The sequence below is a fragment of the Durio zibethinus genome, chromosome 25, assembly GCF_047325235.1.
Source record: "Durio zibethinus cultivar Kanyao isolate XHJ-2024 chromosome 25, ASM4732523v1, whole genome shotgun sequence".
NCBI lineage: Eukaryota > Viridiplantae > Streptophyta > Magnoliopsida > Malvales > Malvaceae > Durio > Durio zibethinus.
The window spans coordinates 16,514,852-16,540,816 of NC_143186.1; the positions used below are offsets into that span (position 1 = coordinate 16,514,852).

The 25,965-nt window shown below is 31.6% G+C and overlaps 2 protein-coding genes and 2 pseudogenes across 4 annotated transcripts; 1 reads left to right on the top strand and 3 right to left on the bottom strand.

Annotated features, from left to right (window-relative positions):
- Nucleotides 1-982: 982 nt before the first annotated feature.
- Nucleotides 983-1,725, top strand: LOC149511695 (uncharacterized). The gene has a single exon (XM_089754335.1). It carries the CDS (start codon nucleotides 1,194-1,196, stop codon nucleotides 1,554-1,556), a length of 363 nt encoding a protein of 120 aa, XP_089610461.1. The 5' UTR covers nucleotides 983-1,193; the 3' UTR covers nucleotides 1,557-1,725.
- A 689-nt stretch (nucleotides 1,726-2,414) lies between these two features.
- LOC111275799 (berberine bridge enzyme-like 18 pseudogene) lies at nucleotides 2,415-4,113 on the bottom strand (annotated as a pseudogene). Its single transcript, XR_016333596.1, has one exon. The product of XR_016333596.1 is annotated as a berberine bridge enzyme-like 18 pseudogene (transcript).
- An 812-nt stretch (nucleotides 4,114-4,925) lies between these two features.
- LOC111276176 (F-box protein CPR1-like) lies at nucleotides 4,926-7,414 on the bottom strand (annotated as a pseudogene). The gene is made up of 2 exons (XR_016333597.1): nucleotides 6,071-7,414; nucleotides 4,926-5,088 (listed from the first exon to the last, which is right to left on the bottom strand). The product of XR_016333597.1 is annotated as an F-box protein CPR1-like (transcript).
- A 12,385-nt stretch (nucleotides 7,415-19,799) lies between these two features.
- On the bottom strand, nucleotides 19,800-23,206 carry LOC111276502 (uridine 5'-monophosphate synthase-like). Its single transcript, XM_022862245.2, has 6 exons — nucleotides 22,348-23,206; nucleotides 21,195-21,278; nucleotides 20,984-21,066; nucleotides 20,810-20,897; nucleotides 20,457-20,711; nucleotides 19,800-20,129 (listed from the first exon to the last, which is right to left on the bottom strand). The coding sequence occupies exons 1-6, from the start codon at nucleotides 23,128-23,130 to the stop codon at nucleotides 20,001-20,003; spliced, it is 1,422 nt and encodes a 473-aa protein (XP_022717980.1). The 5' UTR covers nucleotides 23,131-23,206; the 3' UTR covers nucleotides 19,800-20,000.
- Nucleotides 23,207-25,965: the final 2,759 nt, after the last annotated feature.

Here is a 25,965-nt window from a genome sequence, read left to right on the forward strand (position 1 = left end):
GGATGGATCTTTTTTGCCTTTCGTTGATGAAAAATGAGACAACTCAAAAGTAATACCCATTAAATCCATAGAATATAATAGATTTATTTTCCTAAAGAGAGCTTATCAACATTTAATATGTTATTTTCCTTGAGAAATGAGTTGGCTTAGTTTCAATGCTTGATGATTAGATGCTTTTAGCCATTACAAAGAAAAAGCACTAAAAAAATTGAAGATAAAAATTTTGACCCTTTGAAGAAGATGCTAGAATAAATTTATCATTATGTAAGATTTTATGAAAAAAAAATTATTTTTTTAATAAGATAATTCAATTTAAATTAGATTGGATGATTTACGTATTTATATTTTATAAAATATTAAAATTTATATATTTTTATTTTATTTTATATTAAAATTATATATTATAATTTATATCGACATAAAAATATAAAATATATTTTTTAATTTTATTAAATTTAGATATAATTATAATTAATATTTTAAATCATGTTACTTTCACATTTTATATTCTTATAATATTTATATCATTTTATTATATCATATTTTAAATTATTAGATTTAATTTGAATTTTAAAATTCACAATTCAATATTTATCAACTTGAAAACAAAAAAAAAAAAAAAAAAACACTTTCATTAGATAAAATTTTAACCAATAAAAAAAAAACTCTCGAAAATAAAATCTTTACAAGACTACAAATATACCATGCTGTGGAAGTCAAAATTCAACAGTGGGGTTGGATTTGGATTAGTGGTCCACCTCACTGAAAGGGAAAAAGCTAAGGGTGTATCAACTTTTTCCTTGAGGAATTCTGAAATCTAATCAAATACACGTCGATTTTATTGGTGAATTTGATAGTTTCCAACCAAATATGCATTTGTGGCTCAAAAATCACATTGTTAAAAAAAAAAAAAAAATCTTTCAAGCATATCATCAAACCGAGTATCCATGAAAGAAAAGCTATGGTAAAAATTAAAGATTAGTGGTCAAAACATTACAGCCATGGCCACTAAGTCTCAAAATTTGGTCAAAGTCTCCAAATCCCATTTCTGAGAATCAAAGAAACAGCCTTCCAAGAAATACCAAGTCAAAAAAGAAAAAAGATGGCATCTATATAAGCTTAGCAAATCAAAATGAGCTAGGTATGACCAATTCATCTTACCAATTATATACTCAAATCACTTACTCCAAAATATGCAATTGACCATCCTTGAGAAACAAACTACAGAAGGTTTAGAAATTCCGGCAGCGGCGTCTATGGCGGGTGATGCGGCGGAGGAGAATCAGAGTCGTAGAAAAAGTTACATGGCATCATCATCATCATCTTCTTCTTCTTCTTCTTCTAGACCACGTCCAAGGTGTACTTGTTTAAACCATCCAGGTTCAGCACCATGTAGCAGGCATGGTTACATGGTGCCTAGGCAGAACATGAGGAGATATAGTGCAAATAAAGAGATATTGAGGAGGGCATTAACACCACCAAATAGGAAGATGACACTTAGGTGGTGGAACTTCAGGCCAACACCAAGCAGGCTTTCTAACATGTCTATGGCTTAAGGTTCAGCTTTTTTTTTTTTTCCTTAAAATTTTTCTAGTTTTTGAAATCAGACATTTCTGATCAATTGAAGAATATAGAGTGTATATATGTAAATGATTTGATTTGGTGGTTAAAACTCTGATTGATTTTGTATATTTTAGAATGGAATTTTCAGCATTTTTGTTGGTATTTTGGATGGTTACATGTTCATAAATTGATTTAGCTATCTGAAACTATAAAATCTGCATATAAAATAAAATCCCTAAATCCATTGCCATGTCTAAATCTGCTATGCTCATATGCCTCTTGTAAATCCAGCAGCTTGTTTCTTGCTATAAAGTAAGATAGTTCTCTTTTTCTACCTTAATTCCTTTCAATTGCATCTGAACCTTTTGGACTGATTGTAACATAGAAGTTATAATTTTGATTGGAAGGAAAATCAACGAATTTTCAAATACAAAGCACTGTTTTGATTCCCAGTAGGATTTTCAAACCTGTTAATGGCTGCTAAACCAAAATATTTTGCGAAATCTGAATTGCAAACCATCCAGAAGCAACAGCTGAAAACGAGCATATGAGCGATATCATTGAAACTATAATACATTTAATCAAATTGAAAAATCAGACACTGCAAAAACTCAGCTCTTGGTTCGAAAGTCAAATGCAATTTTCAGTTTTCTAACCTTCTGATGGGAGATGCCTTTAAGATGCTATGTGTCTAATGTATAATGAGTTGGTCTGTCTGGTTTGATTCTCTTATTACAACAATTAAATACAGCAAAGCATCTTGGTTTCTTTCTTGGATCAATGGGGCTAGAAACAGAGGAAAAGAATCCTTGTTGAGCGTCAGAATCCTTGAACAATCATGCCAGAAATGCTAAGAAAAAAAACTCAAACTCTTTATTTTGCATTATAATCATTGTATTGAAATATTTTTCTTCCTATACAAGAGGAGGGATGCTTTGTTCATGCCTGAAAAAATTCTCCGGATCAACCATCGTTTTCACATGCACCAATCTATCAAAGTTATTCTTGAAATATTTGCGACCCCAAATACTTGCTTGTTCATAGCTTGTATTACCTTCATTGTTGGTTCCAATGTCAAGATCTCTATAGTTCACATACGCCTCTCGTGGAGATTTGGAAACAAAAGAGCTCATGTAACTGTAAAGTCTTCTGGTATAACTTATGTACCTTTCGGAGTTTATGTTGTCTTCTTGTTGCCAGCCCACATTGTATAAAATTTTGAACAAATTTCCAGCTCTATGTGGAAATGGAGTTGCATCCTCTGGAATCTCATCCATTATCCCCCCATAAGCAAAGAAAACAACATCTACAGCTTCTGCTCCTTCCTCAGAAAGTCTTGACCATAAACCCTGCAATGCAAATTCGGGCATAGGTTCCTTCACATAGTCAGATTTGGCTTTGTAGTATGGGCTTGTAATAGGACTCCTGAACTCCCTGTCCAGCAAAATCTCCAAGGATTGATTCTGAATTTGGCCAAAGTAAAGAATAGATTCAATCCAACTCATTTCAGTGCAATCTTCCTTTACTAATCCGAGCTCGGGAAATCTCTCTTGCATTAACAGAACAAGGTCATCAACGCCACCAAGAAACAATGAACTAAAGAAAGCCAGAACTGTTATATTCCCATCCTGACTAGAGTTGATCACCTTACTTAGAGTAACATCGAAGTAGATTTCACCAGGAAGCTCATGTGCAATATATTGCCAACGATGGATAAGCTTGATTGCATTTTGTTCAAGGGTCTTGGTTAAGGTAAATGCAGTCACAGTTGTTGGTACAGGAACCAAATTTAGTTTCCATGCGATTACAATTACAAAGCTACCACCGCCACCTCCTCGAATTGCCCAAAACAAATCTTCCCCCATGGATTTTCTATCAAGCATTCTTCCATTTACATCAATGACTTGAGCATCAACTATGTTATCAGTAGCAAGACCGTATTTTCGAAACAATAAACCAAAACCTCCACCGGAAAAGTGTCCACCAGTACCTATAGTGTGGAAAACACCCCCTGGAAAGCCAAGACTTCTACTTTTTTCACCAATCCTGTAATAAAGTTCACCAAGAATTGCACCAGATTGAACCCATGCAACTTTATTTTCCACATCAATATCAACTGATCGAAAATTAACCAAGTCAATCATAACAAATGGAACTTCAGCAACATAAGAAAGACCTTCATAATCATGCCCGCCACTTCTAGTTCTAATTTCGAGCCCATGTTTTCTTGAACAATAAATTGTTGCTTGAATATGGGATGTATTCGATGGTGTTACAATGACCAAAGGTTTGGGGGTATCTGGTGTGGAGAACCTGAGATTTCGGATAGTAGAATCCAAAACAGATGAATATGAAGAATTATTTGGTGTGTAGATTACTTTAGAAATGGAAGAAGAGTCATTTGAACGAAGGGAAAGGCAATGAAGAAAATCCTCATGACCCGTATTTGCGCATGACAATGAGAAGAAAGCAGCAAAAAGAAGCAGCAACAATGAAAAGTGATGAGGAGACTCCATTTTTAAGCTGATTTTTTGCTTTTGAAGTATATTGAAAGAACCCATATTTATAGTGTCGTTTGCAGATCTTTCCAACGCTTTCATATTCCTCAAAAACATGTGAAACCTCTACATGAAATTGAAGACTTTTCTTAATTTGTGTCCCTTAAGAAATTGATCAAACAAATCAAAATTGAACGTGACGTCGTTCTCTAGATGAAATTGAAAGCCTGTCTTAATCTGTTTTCTTAAAGAATGGTCAAGCAAATAAAATTCCATCGTGACGTTGTTCATTGAGAATTCATCCTTGACTACGAACCAAGGGTTATCCATATATGTACAGCTAATAACACTTCAAATTGGTTCAGGCCAATTTTTGTTGATTCATTCAAAGAATTTTGTAGACTAAACGTTAATAAAATCAACACAAACTACCTAATCTAGGACTTTCAGATTGCAAACGATAATAAAAAATATGGGACACAATTTTACAAGCCATCCATACGAAGGCTGCGGCCAGCTACTTAAAGAATGAATATATTGAATATGCAAACAAAGTCAATAGAACAAAACCGAAAACAACAGAAAAAGAACCCAACTGTTTTGTTTCGAAGACGGACGGTCAAAAAATTGATGTCATATCGGAAGTATTATACTGCTTGATTGTTAATGAAGGGTATTATAATCACTGTAGTTTTTAATTGTATAGCCTAGCTCAATATGAGAGCAGTTTGGGAGACAGATTATGCAGAATTTTATTCAACATTGTAGGAGTTCTTGGCTTTCAAAAACATTTGAACAACAACATTAATTGTGAATATCCAAAATTATGAAAGTTCTAAACATACCTTCAAACAATACCAAAGGTGTATGAAAGTCAGATTCAGTATAAAATGAGCCGACGGCCGATTCAGTACAACTAAGAGTCCATTCTAACTAAACAAAAATATGCAGTAGAAGGTCTGCACCAGCAAAAGAAAGACTAGTTTATGCTTCACTGGTCCACATATCGACATGGTTCCTTGAGGCCCTGCAAGAATTCAGAAAAAGTCATTGAAATAACGAAGAGAAAATAGCAATGCAGGAATTGGGATTCAAAAACAAACTTAGTTTCTTGGTTTACTACTAACATGAAAAAATAAGTGCAACAGCCCCCTACTACATGAAACAAACATGAGGATTCAAATTTTGATATTCGAAGAATAGAAATGTCTGAATCTGTAGATATAAGCATTCTTACATATGCGCGCATGTGCATATGTGTCAGAAAGAAGAATCACAACTTTTGCTGACAACGGCTAACTGATCAAAATGTAGTTTTGAACTCTAAGAGTACACTATAAATTATAACTATATTAAATTTTGGGGCAGCTTTTCCTGATCTATAGATTTTTTTTTTTTATTAATTGTTTTCTTTTACCTCTAAGGCCTGAAGAGACCCTACTTTGTAATGGATGTTCTAATATCAGACAAACTACTCTATTAATCCATATTCAACCTCAGTTATTTAACACAACTGGAAAGAAAATTTATTTGAGAATACAGTTCACCATTCTTTAGAAAACTAATGATGACAAGAAAGTAAAAAATGCAGCATCAAATAGATTTGACACACTTTAATATATACAAGGTATACATCAAGCAGAGATGCTACAAGGAACCTTAAAATGTCTCACCAGCTCAAAATGATTAGCATGAAAATAACAAAAAGTTCTCCCTATAACCTAGGAATAAGAAGTTAGAACAAGCACTTCCAATGGCTAAGAGTTTTCCTTGTTTCTAGAGCTTTTTACTCATTCTTGATCCAAGCCCAATATCATTAGCAAGTAACGGAAATCACTTATATCAAGGATTAGTCAATTAAGCTAACATAAGGGGAGTTATGAACAAATTTTCATATGCAACCTTGAATTTGACATTGTTAGAGAGACAAACCTAAGTAAACATCAAGTCCATACAAAGTACAAACTATAAATTAGACAGCTGGAAAAATTACAGGTGAATGCGGTTACCAGTCCTATATGTCATTTCACCTTCTCCCTCGCTATGATGCATCAGAGTCACTTGAATCGATCTTTAGCATGATTTGCATCACTAGCAATGCTGGCATCTGCCCCCTTGTCATATAATACCAAGCTCTCCACATAACTACAAACATATGACCCTGCCAGTTCCTCTGCCTCAATTCCAAGAGACTCCATTTGCTGGCAGTTTAAATCCAGTGAAGCCATCTCTCTACCATCCATTTCCAATAAAACTTCCCCATTCTTCCTAAACCCCGATACCCTTAGTAACCTTCCAATTTGGTAAGTCAAATGAAACGCCTTCGTCCATGATCCAACTACACCATACTCCTTCATGACCCATATGTCAAGCTGCTGACCATCTTCCCCATATCTCTCAAGCACTGCAATGGAAGATTCCTCATATTTGATAATTGACAAATCCAGAGGACACAAACCAATTAAACTCTCTGGCAACCTTATCACATCAAATTCCTTGGTACTTAAATCAAACCCCAAAATTGCATTCCTGAATCCACCATCCTTTTCACTCTGATATCCCAGCCAATGGACAGCCCCATTAACAAAGGTGGATGAAAATGATGGATCAATAGCATACCTGGGAGATATAGCCGTAACCGTCTTCCAAGAATTTCCATTAAGTGAAAACAAATAAACTTCACTCCAAGTTTCACGCGCCACTATAAGTATCTTGTAATCATTGTTTCCTCAATCAAACCCAAATCCCAAAGGTGAATAGCCATTAGGACTAAGGTTGGGCTTGGACAATTTAATGTACTTTTGAATGCAGGGATTCCAAAGAATTAAGCTCAAACGATAAAAGGTATTGTGAAGACAAACAATGCCATTACAAGAACCAACCACTACAAAAATTGGGAAACTACTCTTAAAAGGGAGGTGGTGCTGCTTGAACTCAACAAAGTCATCGTTGTCAAAATGTAAAAAGTAGTTGTCTTTGTCATTTGCTAACAAACAACCGAAAAGGAGGAGGTGAGAGTTGTTTGGAAAGCGTTGTTTGTAAATGGGTTGAAATGAAACATGGGCTACTGATGAGGCTGTTCTAGGTTTTGCAAACTGACCTGCATTTCACCAGGGACTTCACAGGGAGTCTTTTAAGGATTTCGACGATGGCTTCTAGTGGCAAATAGTCAGACATCTTTTTTCCTCTGTTACTTTTTCAGGTAATGAAATGAATCTGCGATAAAACCCGAAGCTTTGGATCAGAACTATTTTGTAAAGAATGAACAGACACAATGGACTGACTGATTTCGTTATGCTAACCTACCTCTTCAAATAGCCCAATAGTTGCTTTGTTAATCATATTATAATATTATAAAAATTTATTCTTTTTCGGTTCTAAATTTTTTTAATTTTTTCATTCGATTATATGCTTAATTTAAAATTTAATTTTTGGACTGATTTTTAATTAAAGATTCAACTTTTATTTGTTACAAATCAAAATATATTCTTTTCGAAATCTAATTAGAAGTTTTCAAATTTTTTCTGCGATCGTTCCTCTTCCTTGGGTTCTTGCTCCTCTGCCTTGGGTTTTTGCTCGGACTCGTTAAGTAGCTTGATTGAAAAAGCCTTCACGGGAGCAGTTAAGGGTATGGATTTGGGTTTTTTAGTTTTTAAAGCTTTTTTCATGAGTTTCGTTGCAATAGATTTGATATTAGGCTTTGTTTGTTTCGTTGAAATTAATTTTTCAAAAATATTTTTTAAAAATTTTTTATATTTTTTGAAAAAATTATAAGTTTTTTATTATTTAGATGAATTAATAAAATTTTTTTTATTATTTAGTTTTTTTAAAAATTTATTTTTTTCAAATAATATTAATATACCTATTAAAATATAAAAAAATTATTTATAATTAAAGTATATTAAAATTATTTATTATTATTGCAAATACTCCAATATGTCTGGGTCTATTAGACTTTGATTTTGTTAATAAAAAATAAAAAATAAATAAAAAATAAAAAAAATGAAAAAATAAGTGTTAAGTTTATGTGAAATTATATGAAAAATTTAAGTTGAATTAAAATTGAGAGTTAAAATTCATAAGAGATTAAAATCCTTTCTGATTTAAAATTTTTAGATCAAAATTCTATAAATGCATGCTTGTACAAATCACATAAAAACACACAATCAACAGAAAAAATACAAAGAAGTGTAGCATAATAAGGAGGACGACGGCAAGTATTAACGGAGATAGATCCTTCTTTGAGAATCAATTGTTCGCCAACACCTCAGCCCGCAGCCTCAATTGAAAGCATTCTTCCATTGTTACCTTGCCCATGAACAGCACCATCAGGCCATCGCCAACCAACTTCCATTAACAGCCAGCCTAGTGTCACTATAGACCAGAATGCCTAAACAATTAAACACGAATTACTATTTGCAATAGAAACCAATTCTAAACAATCACAATGTTAAGTTTTTGTGGTCCAAGTTGGGTTTTGTTTGAATAAGAAGAATCAGAGTTGTGAGGGTCGGGTAGAGAAGAAAATAAAGAGAAAAATGAGTTGATAGGCTAGCACATTTGTTTGGTAGAATTTCATCATAGAGTTTACATCAACTTTGATACTCTTACTAACCTTTATTTATTTTATTTTTTTTATAAATTCTTTAATTATTTGGTATTTTTTCTTATTTTTTTTATTCTTTATTTGATTGTTTATTCATTTGTTTTGTTTTATGCATAATTGTTTATTTATTCATTTTGTTTTATGGTTTTCATTATTTGATATTAAATAAAATAATAAAAATAAAATAAAATAAAATATTTTTTTAGAATAAATATTAATTATCTAATGATGAAATTTATAAAAATTTTAAATGATAAATTTTTATAAAATTCTTAGGTGAAGAATTTTATCTAAGTTTATTTCAAATGATGGAATAATTTAGATAAAATTTTAATAACAATAATTAATATTTATTTTTAAACAAAAAAATAAAAAATAAAAAATTTAGGTTGAAAATATTTGACAATTATCTAAAGATAAGATTCTTAAAAATTTCAAATGATAAGTTCCTAAGAAATCTCTAAGTAAGAAATTTCTTTAAATTTATCTCAAATGGTAGAAGAATTTAAATGAAATTTTTATAAAAAATAATTGTGATATTATTTTCTTTTTGAAAAAAAAAAAAGAAAAAGGAGAAAAAAATTTTTAAATAGGTCCAAATGGCGAAAATTTTAGAAATTTCGAAAAAAAGAAAGTATTTCTAAATAGGCCCAAATGGTGAAAAACTTTAGAAATTTCAAAAGTAAAAATATTTTTAATTTAACCCAAATGATAAAATAATTAGATGTATTTTTAATAAAAAATAATTAAATCTTTTTTTTTCAATGACAGAGGCTTTTCAAGGAAATAAATGGGATCCTTGAATACTCTAGAGGTGAATAAATATTTTTAAGAATTTTATCAGATTGATAGAAAAATCTTATAAATTATTTTAAATATTTGAAACCATTAGAATCAAGACATTATGATAAATTTAAAATTATATAGTATCATCCTTTAGATGGGCATGTAGGGGTGCTATAAACTTCTCTATATGTAACTAAACTCTCAAATCCTGTTCTGATTTGTAGACCCAAACCTATTCTTTTATGGACCCTTAGTCAAGATTAAGGGCTCCTTAAAAGGGTAGATTCTTTAAGTAGCCAATCACACCTAGTAAAAAAGATTGGTGGTGACTCAATTTGTTAAGTCTAGTTATAAATTTACAGATCTATATATTATGACAATTTGGCGACTCCACTGGAGACTGCTAAAGAGTTAGGCCATAAATTATGAATTTATCCTATTCTTTGATCTAATGGTTTTACATTATAATTATTTGTTTACTAACATTTTTCCTTTTTTGTCTTGTATTTTATTTATGGGGTTGATAATTATATGTTCCTTCACATACACTATCACATGCATTTGCAATACATGAGTTCTATACCCGGGCTCCATCCCTCTTAGGAGAGAGTAAAGTACCTACACTATCTTGAGATGATAATCTTCGTAATGGCTAGCGAAATATTCTCACTCATATTGAATCTTTTTCGTTGGTATTTGTGATGGGTGAGGATTAGACTACCTTATTAGTCTGTGATAGATGATGATATAAGAAACAATTTGAAAACCTTTAGTGGTCAAAGTCACCTAAGCCTGCATATAATCAACACCTAAGAGGACTAGCCTTAAGATAGAGTCTTTTTTACCTATTGATAAATGCATTCCAAAGTTAAGACACAAGAAGAAACAGTTTGTGATATAACCATTTTGTTTGTTTGACTTTTTACATTTGCATTCTCAAATCATACATCATTGTCATGTGTAACATTGTGCACCTGCATCATTTTCGTATTAGATTTCATCCATGAAAATGTATATTTCATTCATGCTTTAGCACATCGTGCATAAAAGTATAGCATTTTTAATAACATAATTATAGTGCTCAAGATTCAAGAATAGTTTCACCAAGCAAAAACCTCACTCACCAATACAATACAAAGGCTCAAGCTTGATAAATGGAATAAAAAAATTCCAACCATCTCAAAAGGATAAAAAAAGCTCAAGAAAAGCTTGAAGAGAAATTAATAGGATTTTAGAGACTTTGAGTAAGTTAAACATGGGGAAAAATTTAGAAGAAAATACTAGCTAGCGTGATCATCCATCACAAGAGGTGACTGATCATTTGTATCCTCTTAGTTTTAGGCCTCATCAAGCCTAATCCATTCAGGATGTACCACCCTAGTAGTTTACATACCCTGTAGGATACACATACCCTGAAATGCCATCTACTTCAAATCCAAGATAGTACCAGAGTTATATAAATCCTGTTTTTGCTAAGAAAGCAGTAGAATCAATACCAATCCCTTACTTAGATTATCCAAAAAAGAAAAGAGAAACTAAAGCTTAAGGAGAAGGAGACTTTAGAAGCCTCAAAAGCTGAACAAAAGATAAATATGTTAAAGGAAAGGTTGAGAGTCGTAGAAAACATTGGTTTTTATGATTTCGTAGATGTTGTTGAGCTCTATTTAGTCCCAAATATGATTATTCCTCTGAAGTTCAAGGTTCCAAAGTTTAAAAAAAATGATGGTACAAAATGTCCAAAGACCCACATTAGTATATACTATCGAAAAATGATTGCCCATGCTCATAATAAAAAACTCTTGCATATTTTTCAAAATAGCCTTATGGGCTCTACTGCTAGGTGATAAATCCAGTTAGATAGGACTCGTATTTATTCTTAGAGTGATATGGCCCATAACTTCATCAATTAGTATTAACATATCATAGACTTAACCTCCGATTGTCTATCTTTACAAAATATAGAAAAAAAAAAAACCCAAAGGTAAAAGGAAATTGCTTATTAAGTGCAACCCTTTCTAATTGAGAAAGAGATCATAGTGTTATTTGTCAGCACTTTAAAATTTTCTTATTATGAAAAGATGATAGAGAATGTGATAAAAAATTTCACCAACATGGTGATCTCAGGCAAAATCATTAAGAATGCCATTAAAAATGGCAAGTTGGAAGGGGAAACCAAAAAGACGCCAGAGAAAAAAGAGGTTAAAACTCAAGTTGTGAGCTTTGATAAACAGTTTAATGGATATCAACCCTATCCACCATAAAGTTATTCTCCATATTATCCTACTATGAATAATACCTCATCTTATCCATACTAGCCGATCTCATTGCCATCTTAATCACCAACATACCAACCCGTTTTCAGCCTCCAAGCTCTCATATACAGCCTTAACATTCAACCGTTTACAAGACCTCAAATTCATCTTGTTAACCCAATAAGTGGTTCACAAAAGTTATGAATTACCCGAGAAAAACTTGTATTTGACCCAATCCATATGACTTATACGAAATTATACTAAGAGTTTTATAACAACCACTTAATTGCCTCTAGTAGTCTATAACCACTCAAGCCACCCTATCCCAAGTGGTATGATCTTACAACCTACTGTGACTATCATTATGAAATTATCAATCATTCCACAGAGAATTACACTGTCGTAAAACATAAGGTGCAATGATTGATCAAGGATAGAATGATAAACTTTGATCAAAGAGGGGCAACAACACCTAATGTTAGTGGCAATTCATTGTCCAATCATAATGTCAATACTTCAAATGAAGATCAAGAACGAGTGTGACTTGAAAAGGTTTGGTCAATTTTGACAAATCAGGAGGGTAATATGTCAATAAAGATCATTCACCTGATTGCAAAGAGGTATAATTTTGGAGAAGAATGTTAAGGCTGATTGGAAGTTGTTTATTATTTTAGGATTTCTTTTAGAGTAATATTAAGATTTCTTTTATGCAATAGGATTTCATTTTTTATCATTTTAATAAAAGGCAAGGATAATACATTTCATTATATTTTCTCTTTCATTCAACCATTATTCCATGCTTTATTACCTTTCATAACTTTTTATTCACATTCTTAAATGATGAATATTTAGACAATGATAACAATAATTTTGAGATTTAATTTTGAGAACTCATTCGTATTGATCTGAAAAGACTATTTGAGCAAAAAAAGCCAACTACTAATAGATGTAGAATAAATATGTCTTAAAAATATCCAATCTTTTATAAAGATCCATGAGCTTATTTTTGTTCAATAGATGATCTTTAAAGAAAGCATTCATCTTTGAAATGAAAAATGGCTATATTTCTTTTACCATTTGAAAAATCATTCATTATTATCTCTTTGAGCTTATTATGACTTTTTTTTCTAAAGAACCCTGATCAAGGATCACCCTTCACACTAGAGGATAATTATTAAAAAATAAAAGAGGTAAAAGATCATAAAGGGCTCAAATAGAAAAAAAAAAAAAAAGAAAAGCAAAACAAAGGAAAAAGAGAAAAAAAAAATGAATGCCATACATGATTTTCGGGCAAAGTAATGAGAATTTTTTTGTGAGAAATGAAATGAAGTGAAATAGGGCAAAATGCCAAGTTGTATCAAATGATAAGAAATGATCCTTTAGTTTTAAACCTTTTAAACACATATTTTGAGCCTATTTTATCCATTTTTTTCATGACCCCTCACCATGGCTTACATTACAACCTTTAAAAGTTTATTTGGATCAAGCATGAATGCTTAAATTGAATGATCATATGTTGGGTTAAGGCATGCTTGTATAAAATAATGAAATTATGCTACGTTGTTCTAGAAATTAATATTGTTAATGGATGGAAAAAAAAAAGAAAAAAAGAAAGAAAGAGAGAACAAAAGAAAAAAGAAAAAGAAGACTTAAATTGAAAACCCGAAATAACGATTTAGGTAAAAAAATCTCTGAGTTGAGAGTTAGATAAATAGTTCACATGAAGGAAGGGCAAAGACATCCGAAGATCTCTTAAAACTGGGGCAAAGTTCAGTAAGCTCAAAATGAATTCGAAAGTTAATGGAATGAGTTTTTGAAAAAAAAATGCTAAATTAATGTTTAGAATTGTTTGAATATTCGTTGTTTGGATATTGTTACTCCATTTGTTCAATACCATTTTTAAGGACATGGTTTGAATTTATTCCTTTGCCCATTTGTTTTTGTACCAGAATTACTTCTCATTGATTACCTTTCTCTTAATTCACCTTGTGCTCTTTGATTTTTACATTCTAAGAATAAATCGAAAAAATGTTTGGTTGCATTACATTTATCATGATTTGAAATGATAATGAATGAATGACAATGCGCATAAAAGAGTCCTGCATTCCTTTGAAAAGAAATCTAATATGATAAGGGAAAAAATTAAGAAAATGTATAAACCTAAAAAGATGATTTGAAAAGACACATGGTGTGACCAAATGATGAATATGGTAATGGATTGGCTAACAAAATGAAGAAAGGGAAAAATTTGAAAATATGATATGACCAAGTGATGAATATAGGGATGAATTGATCAACATAACTTGTGAGTTATGATCGAATGATAAAAATAATATGGATCAATGGGCAAAATTTGTTTTGAAATGGTTAATACTGAGAAAACTATGATTAGTAACCAAGTAATGGAGGATAAAATTTGTTTTAAAATGGTTAATGCTGAGAAACCTATGATTGATAACCAAGTGATGGAGGATAAATTTATTCTAAAATGGTTAGTACTGAGAAACCTATGATTGGTGACCAAGTGATGGGGGACAAAATTTGTTTTGAAATGGCTAATACTGAGAAGCCTATGAATAATGACCAAGTGATAGAGGACATAATTCGTTTTGAAATGGCTAGTGCTAAAAAGCTCAAAATGGTAGAGTCTCGAGATCCATGTTATCACATTTAATTAGAATTTCATGACATTGACATATGCATTACATACATTGCATTTGCATTGTTGTTTAGGGAATATTTCAAATTTTAGTTTGGCCATGCACTTGCATTATGCAGTAAACGTTTGACTCATGGTTGAAAATATGATATTTGTAGTATTGTGAAGAGCTAGATTGTTGCATTTGCATCATTAAAAAGGTATTTGCATCATTGATCATGACATTCATTATATAAAAAATTTTGATTTTGATAAAAGTTTGAAAGTCATTTGAAAAGAATTTTGAATATTTTGATGAAGTCTTTTGAGACAAGATTGTGAATCCTTAAATGAAAACCTTTGAATTTTTGAGTTCTCAAATGAGTAATCTTGGAGTTTTCAAATGAGAATTTTCATAACAATTTTTTATCCAGAGGACTCGATCGCTAGACTTGGTGAATATTTTCAGAGTCGCCACTAATCTTTTTGGATGATGTGATTGGCCACCCAAAAAATCATCTTTTAATAAAAATCTTAAAATTAATTAAGATTTACTAAAAGAAGTTTAGATCTGCGAAACCAAGGTTAGGTTCAGGAGTATGGTTATGAGTAAGGAAGGTATTAACACTCTCACTTCACCCGTTCGAAGAATAGTATCAATCAAACAAGTGTAATCCTATAATTTTGATAATGTGATCCTTTTTTATTTAAATAATTTCCTAAAATTTATTTAAAATATTTTTTTGTGAAATCATTATTATTATTATTATTATTATTATTATCTTGTATTCTGTAAATTCTCTAATACTTTGTCAAAATTTATAGAAAATCATTATTTAAAAAATATTTCGAGAAAATTAACTATTCATAACATTCTCGAAATATCATCATAAGATATTTTATTTATTTGTTATAAAAAGAATTTTAAGAACATCCCGACTTTTTGATGAGTTCCTAAAATTTCTTAAACAAATTTTAAAATTAACTCGACTCTTTGGTAAAATCTTAAAAATTTTAAATAGGTTTTAAGATTATCTCAACTTTTGATAAGATCTTAAATAAAAAACCATTTTTTTTTAGTTAAAAGAAATAATTAATTAATTAATCTTTACTATTATTATTTTTAAAATTTTTGTTATTTATTCTTTAATTATTTTTTTATTATAAAAAAAATTTAGATTATCTCGACTCACTAGTAAAATTAAATATTAATATTTTGATAGTATTAAAGAAAATCAAAGTCTTTCAATTTTTTATTTTTTAAATATTCAAAATATCAATTATTATTATTTTTAATTTTTAATTTTTATTATTGTTTTACATTGTCTAAATCAATCTTTGTTTTAGTAAAAATAATTTTGTATTATCTTCACTCTATAGTGAAATCTGAAAAATTATTTTTACTTGCAACAATTAAAAAAAACTTAACTCTTTCAGCTTTTCCTAAAAATTACATTTAAAATATTTATTTAAACAATTTATTTTTTTATTTATTATTTTTATTTTTTTATTATTTATTTAGCAAAAATTATTTTTTAAATTATCCCAATACTTTGATGAAATTTAAATAACATTTTTGTTTGTAATAAAATTTATTTCCCTTAAATAGTTATTATTATTTTTTTTTTTTTTGCATATTATATTTTTTAAGTCTTTATTTTATTTTGTTTATTTATTTCTAAAAAATTATTACTAGTAATAATATAAAACAACAATAATAATACTAACAATAACATCATAAAAAATCAATATAAAAAGATAAACATAAAAATTAACATAAAATAAATAAAATCAAAAATCAAAACAAAAAAAAAAAAAAACCTACAAAATGGGTTGGTCAGGGTGCAGGTTGACATGCGGATCTTGCGCAGGTCGAGCACGGGTTGGATGCCCAAAACGGCGTCATTTGGAATGCTTACAAATAGGCCAAAATCATTTTTTTTGCTTATTTTCTTCTTTCCCCTCTCTCTCTAAAAAAATGACATGCGGATCTTGCGCGGGTCGAGCACGGGTTGGATGCCTAAAACGGCGTCATTTTGGAATGCTTACAAATAGGCCAAAATCATTTTTTTTTCTTATTTTCTTCTTTCCCCTCTCTCTCTAAAAAAATTAGATAATGGGTTGATTTGTACACTTTATGTATTAATTAAGGGTTAACTTACAGATGTGTTAACTAAATATCTCAGCAGTGTAATATTTCAAGAAATTATTTTTAAGCTGAGAATAAAAAATACATATTCACCAGCTTGAGGGGGAGTATGAAAAGATATTTATTTACACCTAGTTGTAATCTTGTAATCTATGTATTTATGTTTGTATATTTAGAATTAAGTGTTTATATCCTTAAAATTAAGGACAAAAATTAAGATAGATAATCTCTAGGATCAATTTTTAAGAAAATTTAATTTTCTAATTTAACCCTTATTTGGTTGTATATAAACATAAAATTTTTGTATAATTCCTAATGAATAATTTTTTAACATACATTCAGTTTTACTTTTTATTTTTTACACAATTTTATTTGTTAATTTTTTCACATAAAGTATAAAGATAAGACCACAAATCATCAGCTAAACAAACCAACCCATTACAAGAACCAACGAGACGGAAACATGGGTTGCGGCATTTGTTGTTGAAAGGAAAGTCTAGCCGCTTGTACCCATCTACTTCTTCATTGTCGAAACGGAAAGAATAGGGCTCTTCGCGGGGTTTCAGGGAGTCTGGTGCTGCCCCTGAACATATCCTGAAAAGAAGGAGATTGGTGTTGTTGGAAGAGATTGTTTTTGCTACGTGAGTCGAAATGAAGGTATGCGTTTTAATAATGGCATTCCAGGTTTTGCAAACTGATGTGCATTTTACCAGAGTTTTGATGGGTAGCTTGTACAAGATCTCCTGGATAATTTCTGATGGCAAATGATCTGACATTTTTGTTTCTTTGTTTTGATTTAATTGCAAATAGAAACTTTAGGGAGAAATAGAGAAGAATGTTAATCTAAACCCTAACTGAGAAGAAGAAAATGGCTTAAAACCCTGGTGATGGGTTTTGAATCTGTTCTTGCTATATCTGTTCAAGTGCAGGGTTTTAAATCTGTCCAAGTGCCCATTGCCCCATGATATGCTTTTATTGGTATGATGGAAATTATGTTGCCCTATGCCGGTAGGTAAAATAAATGTCTAAATAACTTACGCTCAGGTCCATTCTGCAATCAGCTCCCAAAATATAGGTAGTACTAAAGGAAAAAATGCAGTTCCAAAAAGCAAGATTTTAACTGAAATAATAATTAATAAAAAAAGTGTTCTTCATTACTTCATGGTTTTCCTTGTCAAGTAAGACAAGACTCCACATTTTACAACACTTTGAAGTAAACCATGTTAATTTGCTTTCATAAGCAAACGAATATGCAAAAAGCTTGCTTTTACTAGTTGTTAATTACGTAGAGGGTCTAGTCCTACTAAACCGGTACAAACCCTGCTTCCTGCCCTGTTCTTATGGATTACTTCGTTGTTGTGACTTGAGGATGTTGGTTGCGTTGCTAGAGCCTATAGGTTTGGGTGGAAAATTGAAATGAAAGGTAAGGTTCTTGATAAAGGGGGCCTAGATTCTTGTCTTGAAATGGCAGCCTAAAATAGTTTATGAAGTATTTATATCCTCAGGTTATTAGGGTTTTAAATTTTCAATTCTTGGGGAGTACTAGAAACTTGGCCCATTAGAGCGAGAAACACTAACGCCTTTTTGAAAACTAAATCAAAGGCCTAAGTTTAAACAAATATTTGGACTTTAAGTTCTAGTCAAATTGAATATCAGGTTTGGAAAATTGTTTAAGCTGGTTTAATGGCCAGAATCTTAGCAACCAAATCAAATCTAAAATTTAAACTCGATTGAAATTGGTTAAATAAGTAAATTGTGTTGGTATAAATTAAAAACAAAGGTAAAAACTTAATGAAGTTTAAACAAAACAAATTTTTTTTAAAGCTCAAATAAGAAAAAAGTTACAAAATGTTAAAATTTAATCTTTAAAAGAATGTCAATGGTAATTATATAATTCAATTGATTTAAATTATTTTCTATAATTTAATACATTTACCATTTGGATTGGACTCTATAATGCCCATTGTCCATTGAACAACAATGCTTCTAACCTCATGCGCCAAGAAAAACTCTGGCATCCATTGGCAAAATATAGAGCAGCTATAAAACCAATGCCTGAAAACATAGGGCATGTTCTCAGGGATGGAAAGGTACTTTAGAAGAACAAGACCTCATTTGCTAGAAGAGGAACTAATGATCATTTACTTCCAATCGATGGATGCCACAATCATCTTTTTCAAGGTAGCAAATACGGGTAATAATCTCTAATGCCTCAAATCCCAATGGCCTTAATCAAATTTCTTGGAAACATCAACTGAAAATATAATCCATTAGAAAGCTATACTCCATAAAAATAATATGCCATCATTAAATAGCTCGAGCAATATAGTTGTATCTTCTTTGAGAGTTAGGAGCGTGCTCTTTCAGCTTCAATCTTTTAAAAATGGATTGCAGTAATCATGGATGCTAAAACCAACTTTCACAAGCAAAGGAATGGCCTTGCTATGGCTTTAATAGTTTTCACAAGAGCTTGACTGAAATGCTGAGCAGAGAACTGTATATTATAAGCTTGAATAAGAAAGCAGTGGGAAGTGGGAACCAGAAAGTCTGAAGTCTATAAATCATCCCATCACCGTCACCGTAGCTATCATTTTCACGAGCTCCCCTCCCTCTGTTGGAGTTCTAGAGGTCATAATTCCACATCCCATGATTGTCATTACCATGATCAAAGATGCCATGGAACTTCAATCGTCTTGGTCAACTTGTTTTTGAGTAAAAAAATGTCTTGGTCTATAAAGCACAAGAACATCAATTGTCTTGGTCCATTTGTTTTTGAGCAAAAATTTTGTGTTGGTCAATAAAGCAGCAAGAACAAAGAGAAACAACACATAAAGTCTAAAGGGAAAAGAACATTCCTTGAAATATGTAACCTGTAAAATATCCTGTACATCAAGCAATAGCTCATGTGGCTGGCTGCTAATTGTCTTCATCTTTACAACAATTTGGTCCCAAAACTCAAAATCAACAAAACCTACATAATGGAGAGTTCTATAGACAGTTCATCTTTTATATTCTGACGGTGAAATTTTTCATAGCTAATATATGCGATAAGATTCCAAAAACTTAACGAGTTTTTTTCTTCTTTGTTTTCAATCAAGATGCTTTGTTGATTCCGTTGTTTACGGGACTCCAGTGAACCAAAAGAAGTCAAAGTCGTTGCTCATGAGAATCAAAGTCGATCAAGAAACATGGTCCACCTTTTATCCATGCGTGATTAACGGGAAATGCTAATGACACGAGAATATGAGAAACAGATGTCAATGAAGAGAATAAATCTGAAAAAAGATGCAAGTAATAAAGCACAATATGAAATCAAGGGAAGTTTGTAATTGATGATGAACGCAAGAGGACAATTGCAGTGGGCAAACAAAATGAAAAGGCATAGCCTCAGCTTACAAAGAGTGTTCCGAGCCCAAACATGCAAAATCATAGATTTAGCAAAATTTGGCTCGTATTTATTAGGGAATTGTATTACATAAAGGCGCTTAAGCAAGTATGAACGATCCTCTCAAGAGCATTTAGCCATGTATGCCTCCCATCCTTGAAGGCGGTATTCACCAGCTGCCGCGGCAGGGTTTACTGCCTTAATGATTCCACGACCCACAATTATTATGTCGCTACCCCTATCAAATATTACCTGAAGCATCATTGATCTAAGTTATTAAAGCAGAAATAAGTTGGTAAAATGCCACTGGAAAAGAAACATCTCTTGCATGCCTTATCCACATCATACAACTGATTTGATTAATGATTTTGACACTGATAGTTGGCTGTATATAATGCATTTTAAGGGGAAATATTCATGTTTGGTGCGCAATGAGCTGACAGAGTTGTTTTCATTCAACTTAGTTGTTTTCTATACAGACAGTCAAATGCATTTTCCTGGAAAGTTCTTATTCACGTGACAGCTTTACGGTAGAAGAGCCAAATTGTAGAACTAGTGATGATGGCATGAAATACTTACAGAATATGGAGTGTTATACTGCTGGCCAAGGGCATCACCACCCTTTACCATTTGAACTCCAGGGGTTGCCTGAATGAACGCTGGATTTACTGGTGCCCCAGGCCATGATGCTGGATTGACTGAGATGAAACCAATGACAAAATCAGAATGTTCTTCAGCAATTTTAACTGCAGCAGCTGTGTAATCTCCCTTGGCAAGGTTACCAGCAGAGCTCATTTCAGCAAGTAGCAACAGGCCCCTACCACGAGGCAAACCCTAAAACAATTCCCCAAAATATAAAGTTATGAGAAAAATTAGTTTTAACTCCTTATCTTAAATCTAGCTAAAAGTTATATCAGGTAATTATAACAAACCTTCAATTTCAGTCCATCCACAATTCCAGGACCAGAGATTATGTGTGCATTAACAATATCAGCCCAATCCAATATATGGAAGATACCTCTGCAAAGAACATGCCAGAAGCACTTAGGTAACAGTAAAGGCACCCAACAAAAAGGAACACTTGGGATGCAGAAACTGAATATTACCCTTCATACTGCATTGTCACTGTGTTACCAATGTCTGCAAATTTACGGTCTTCAAAGATCAAAAAGTTATGTCTGTCTGCGATCTTCAGTTGAAATGTTGAATAAGGCATTGTTAGTTCAACTTAGAAATAACTTCTCTATTAACTATAAGATATGGGCATAGCTTGTGACATGTAGGCAAAAGGCATTTAGCATAAGCATTTGGATATACCGCACGAAGTTTAGAACCAAAATCAGGAGTAAAATCAGGCAATATGTCAACATGGGTCTTCAATAGACAGATTTCTGGTCCAACCTGCATAAAAATTCAAACATTGAGTACGAGAAACAAAAATAAACCAACCAAACAATTTTATCATATTACAAACATTAAATAAAGAAAAAAGACCAAACAATCTTTCCTCTTAACACACATCCTTTTAAATTCAGGTCTGACTTTAAAGTTGAACATAAAATTTAACCTTGTTTCCAGCCCCACAATATTAAGCTTAACCACAACTCAAGTCGTATGACAATAACATGAACAGAAAAGAATTTTTTTAGCCATTGGATGGGCGATTTGATTGATTGGTTTTGAACTTTCACTGTCTAGCTAAGCCTTTTTAAGCCACCAGGCAAGAAGCTGAAGTCATGGTCAGGTAATAAAAATTTGGCTTCAAAACAGGCCCCAGCCTACCCCAAAGAACAATTTGACATGGCTAAATATGAGCCGGACGAACCTAATGAAGTCTTGTCTGGTAAGGATGAGAACAAGCATGATCCCCAAATGCTGTAACTATGCCTTAGTTTCCAAGCATAAATAACATTCATCCTTGATGACATCAAAGTATCCTAAGACGGTAAAACTCAAAAGAAATTATCTGAAACAAACTTCCTCCTGTCTCAGCCTTTATTCCCCTAACTTTTAACTGCTTTAAACTCTGGCCTATACTTTACATGTTTTGTCCTAATTGATACTCTATTATATAATTCCCATAGATTTTCCTTAAAAAAGGTATCATGCCAGGCTGCCGCGCCCAGCCAAAAAATTTTAAAGGAAAAAACATCGGCAAACCACTACTTTTTCAGGAAAAAAGAAAATAGTAAAAGAACACAAAGCAAATCACACTAAACATATATTATACCCAATAAAAAAAAAAAAAAGAAAACTTATTTTCCATCAGTTTCCCAAGAAAAAAAAATTCTAATTTCCTAGAAAAAAATCATCAAAATGAAAAAGAAAACCGATTTCCCAGTTCCCACGACTCTCCCTAGAAAATTCCAACTTTACCAAGAAAACAAATCAAACCAAAACAGAAAACCCATTTTCCATCATTTTCCCTAGAAAATTTCCCACCTTTACTGACAAACCAAAACCAATTTACCTTCTCAGCAATATCAAGCAACTCAGCGGCCGTCCCAACATCAGCAGCCAAACAGAGATTACTCTTTTTCTCAACCATAACCTCAAACAGCTTTTTCCCAGTTGGATTCTTAGCTAACTTAGCCCTTTCTTCAAATCCCAAAATCTTAACTCTCACTCTCTCAATCTTAGGCACAGCCACTTTCTTGTTTTCCTCCAAAAACCTCATGACCAAACTCTCCATGTCTTCCTCTAACTTCCCTTTGGCTCTCAAAACCTTCACCATCTCTGTTAAAGTAAACAGAGCATGAAGCTTAATCCCATTCTCCTCCAACGTCTCCCTCCCGCCTTGTTCTCTATCTATAACCACGACAGCGTCCGTTACGTTGATTCCTAAAGCCCGAAGCGGCGTTGCGGTTTCAAGAACCGATGCTCCTGATGTTACAAGGTCTTCCACCACCAAACAAACTTGACCCTTTTCGTAAACGCCTTCGATGGACTTGGCTGTGCCGTAATCTTTCACTTCTTTGCGGCGCATGAGCATGGGGATGGATGTGTCGAGAGAGATGGAGGTGGCCATTGGGAGGGCAGTGTAAGGGACGCCACAGATGAGGTTGAAGGGTGTGTGGGGAGGGAGAGCGGAGAGGAGGGAGTGGGAGATTTGACGGAGGAGGGAAGGGTAGGAGACGATGAGGCGGAGGTCTATGTAGATAGGGGAGTAGATGCCGGATTTTAGCTTGAAGTTGCCGAATTTGACGGCGGAGATTTCATGGAGTTGGAGGATGAGGGACTCTGTTGATGACATTTTTGTTGCGGCTCTGGTAGTGATGGTGGTGATGGGGGTGAGTGGAGTGTAAGTGGGAGGAAGCAGATCAATTGTTTCGTGCTTTAGAAAGCAGAGTTATAAAGAGGTTTAAAGGTTTTTTTTTTTTTTTTTAAAGAATAATTTAAAATTATTTAATATAAGACATGTACTTTGTCGATTTTTAAAACTTTAGTCATTTTAATATTATTTTAAAAAAATTAATCCTTATACATTTTTAAGAGTTTTAATCTAATTATTAATAATATTAAATTTTATCCATAAAATGATTGATACGGCTACTAACATGATATTTTCATTGGTTCTTAATATTGTTATTATTGATGTGTTTTATAACAACGGTCATGTGGATTACCAAAAATTCACATCAATATTAATAGATTATTCCAAATATTACTTAACATTAACAATTCACAATATCATTAAAAATTCCTAAAAAAAAAAACACATAAAACTTTGAAACCATAAAACTAAAAAAACCTAACATCCTCGATTCTTAAATTCTTCGTTTCTCATTTGTTCTTAGAAATCGTGAAACTTAAATTAGAATTTTGGAATTAAAAAGTTGGAAGGAATTGATTAGAAATAAAAGAGGGATCGATTTCGATGAATCAATAAACCTTAAGAAATGTTCAATTTTTTTCTTTGGATTGGAAATGAGAACAAGTGCGAGTGATGAATCGTTTTTCTCATTAGTTTATAGTAAAACTTTGTTGCGCTTTAACTACAATCTTTTAGTTTTTTCTTGTTGATATTTTTACAAAACTAAAAAAAAGAATTGTTTAAAAATCCTAAGCCCTGGTTGCTACATTGAAAAGATTGGGTTGATAGATTTATATTCTTTATTAGAATTGTTTTTTAAATATTGGGTTTACAATGTTACATTGATTGTGGTTATATACAATGATTTTCTTATTAGATGCAGTGATTTCTTATTGTAACATCTTGGACTGTTTTTTTTGCATTTTGATTGGGTTGAACTTGTTTGAAGCTGAAGAAAAAAATAGAGAAATCGATGAAAAACTGCAACAAATCCAAGAATGGTAACTTTCTTTTTTGGTTTAAATGTATATTTAACATTATTGAGTTTATTGTTTACTAAAAACTGTTAACCCCTAAATTGACAATTGTTTTTATAACTTTGATATAATGGTCGAATTTTAAATTGACAACAGATTCAAATTTATTTTAGTAATCTATGATTATGGAGGTGAGTTTGTGTTCTGTTATTGCCAATTGAAGGCTCATCTAGTCATTTCAACAAGTAATGATAATCTTAAAAAGCATTTCTTTGGTTGCAGCAACTATTAGGTCTATCTGAAATAATCATGAATATCAAATATTGATATTGAGTTTAAAGCGTGGTCTTGAAGTTTGATTATCCATAAGATTATGCTTGGCATGATAATAGAATCTATAATTGAATTGTATGATGTTAGTAAAGAAATTGGTGTTGATTTTTTGCTTGGCATGATAAGCTAATTGATTTATGGGATGCCAATAGAGGTTTAAAAAGAGAAAATTCAATTTTGAAGAATGAAAACAAAGCATTAGGAAGAATAAATGTTGAGTTGAAGAGTGATTATGAATGTAAAATAACAATATTTAACAGTGATGATTTATTTGACAAAATTGCTATACTAAAAGCTGAGAATGATGAATTACAGGCAAGATTGAATAATGTTATGTTAGATGTAAAAATGGAAGTAAAGTCAAAGAGGTTGTACAAAATGGGTTTGATGTTTAGTTTGTTAATGTTGTTATATTTTGTATTTGGAGTGGGTAAGGATGATAAGGTTAGAAATGATATGTTGGCTTTGCCATAAGTAATTATATATGTATAAATGATATATATTGTCTAATGATATGCAAACTTTTCCTGTTATTATAGTGTATATATAATGCAGAATTGTGTTTTGGTTAATTATAGTACACTTACTTGCATTTTAATTTCTTTCATGTAATATCTACTATGAATAACACAAAAGTAATTATGATCAATTGATACCACCAAACAGAATATGATTACAACCATAAAGCTATATATTTTCATTTCCTTTTGAAATCATTAACCACAATGTTTTCCAAAAGACATTGTTGGTTGTATTTACAACAAAAAATGACCAAACACATTGGTACTTGCATTTCTTCAAACTTGTAACTATAAAACCAGACAAATACATTGGTATCAAGCCTGGTACAAAAATTGCTAAATATTTTTTCAAAACCCAATCAATAACTATAGGAACTGTAAATAAAAAAGTCATCAATCTGGTTGCATAAAATGATAACATGTTTGCTATTATAAAACCTATAATTATAAAACCAAACAAGTACATTAGTATCAAACCTGGTACAAAAATTTTGTTAATCCTTTGTTGCACTTCAAATATTGTAACTGTAAGATCTATAACCTAAAAAGTCAAAAATCTAGTTGCAAAGAATCTTTTTGGTCAATCTTTCTTTGAAATTGTGCAAGATCTTCTTATGTTGACATATGTTTTTGCAAAATTTTTATTGTTCCTTTGTGCCTAATAATAGAAAATTTAAAATAGTAAGTAAGATTTAATATATAGATGCAAAAAATGGTGCTGTAATGATCAATCAGTGACTATTTTACCAACAATTTTTTCTATTAATGTATTGACCAAACATCATGCCCCCTTCCTATAATCAGCTCACCAGGCTTTCCAAGCTATATATATGAAATCCATACTGTAGACACCAATTTTGACTTATGTAATTTGTTTATAATAATAATAATAATAATATTATTATTATTATTATTATTAATTAATTTAAAAAAATAAAAAAATC

What these genes read in the sequence shown, in the direction of transcription:
- LOC149511695 (XM_089754335.1), top strand. Translation starts at nt 1,194, where the DNA reads ATGCAATTGACCATCCTTGAGAAACAAACTACAGAAGGTTTAGAAATT.
- LOC111276502 (XM_022862245.2), bottom strand. Translation starts at nt 23,130, where the DNA reads ATGTCATCAACAGAGTCCCTCATCCTCCAACTCCATGAAATCTCCGCC. An exon ending in GTGACAATGCAGTATGAAGG is followed by an intron (nt 20,898 to 20,983) that starts GTAATATTCAGT and finishes TGTTCTTTGCAG; the next exon opens with AGGTATCTTCCATATATTGG. An exon ending in AGTATAACACTCCATATTCT is followed by an intron (nt 20,130 to 20,456) that starts GTAAGTATTTCA and finishes ATGATGCTTCAG; the next exon opens with GTAATATTTGATAGGGGTAG.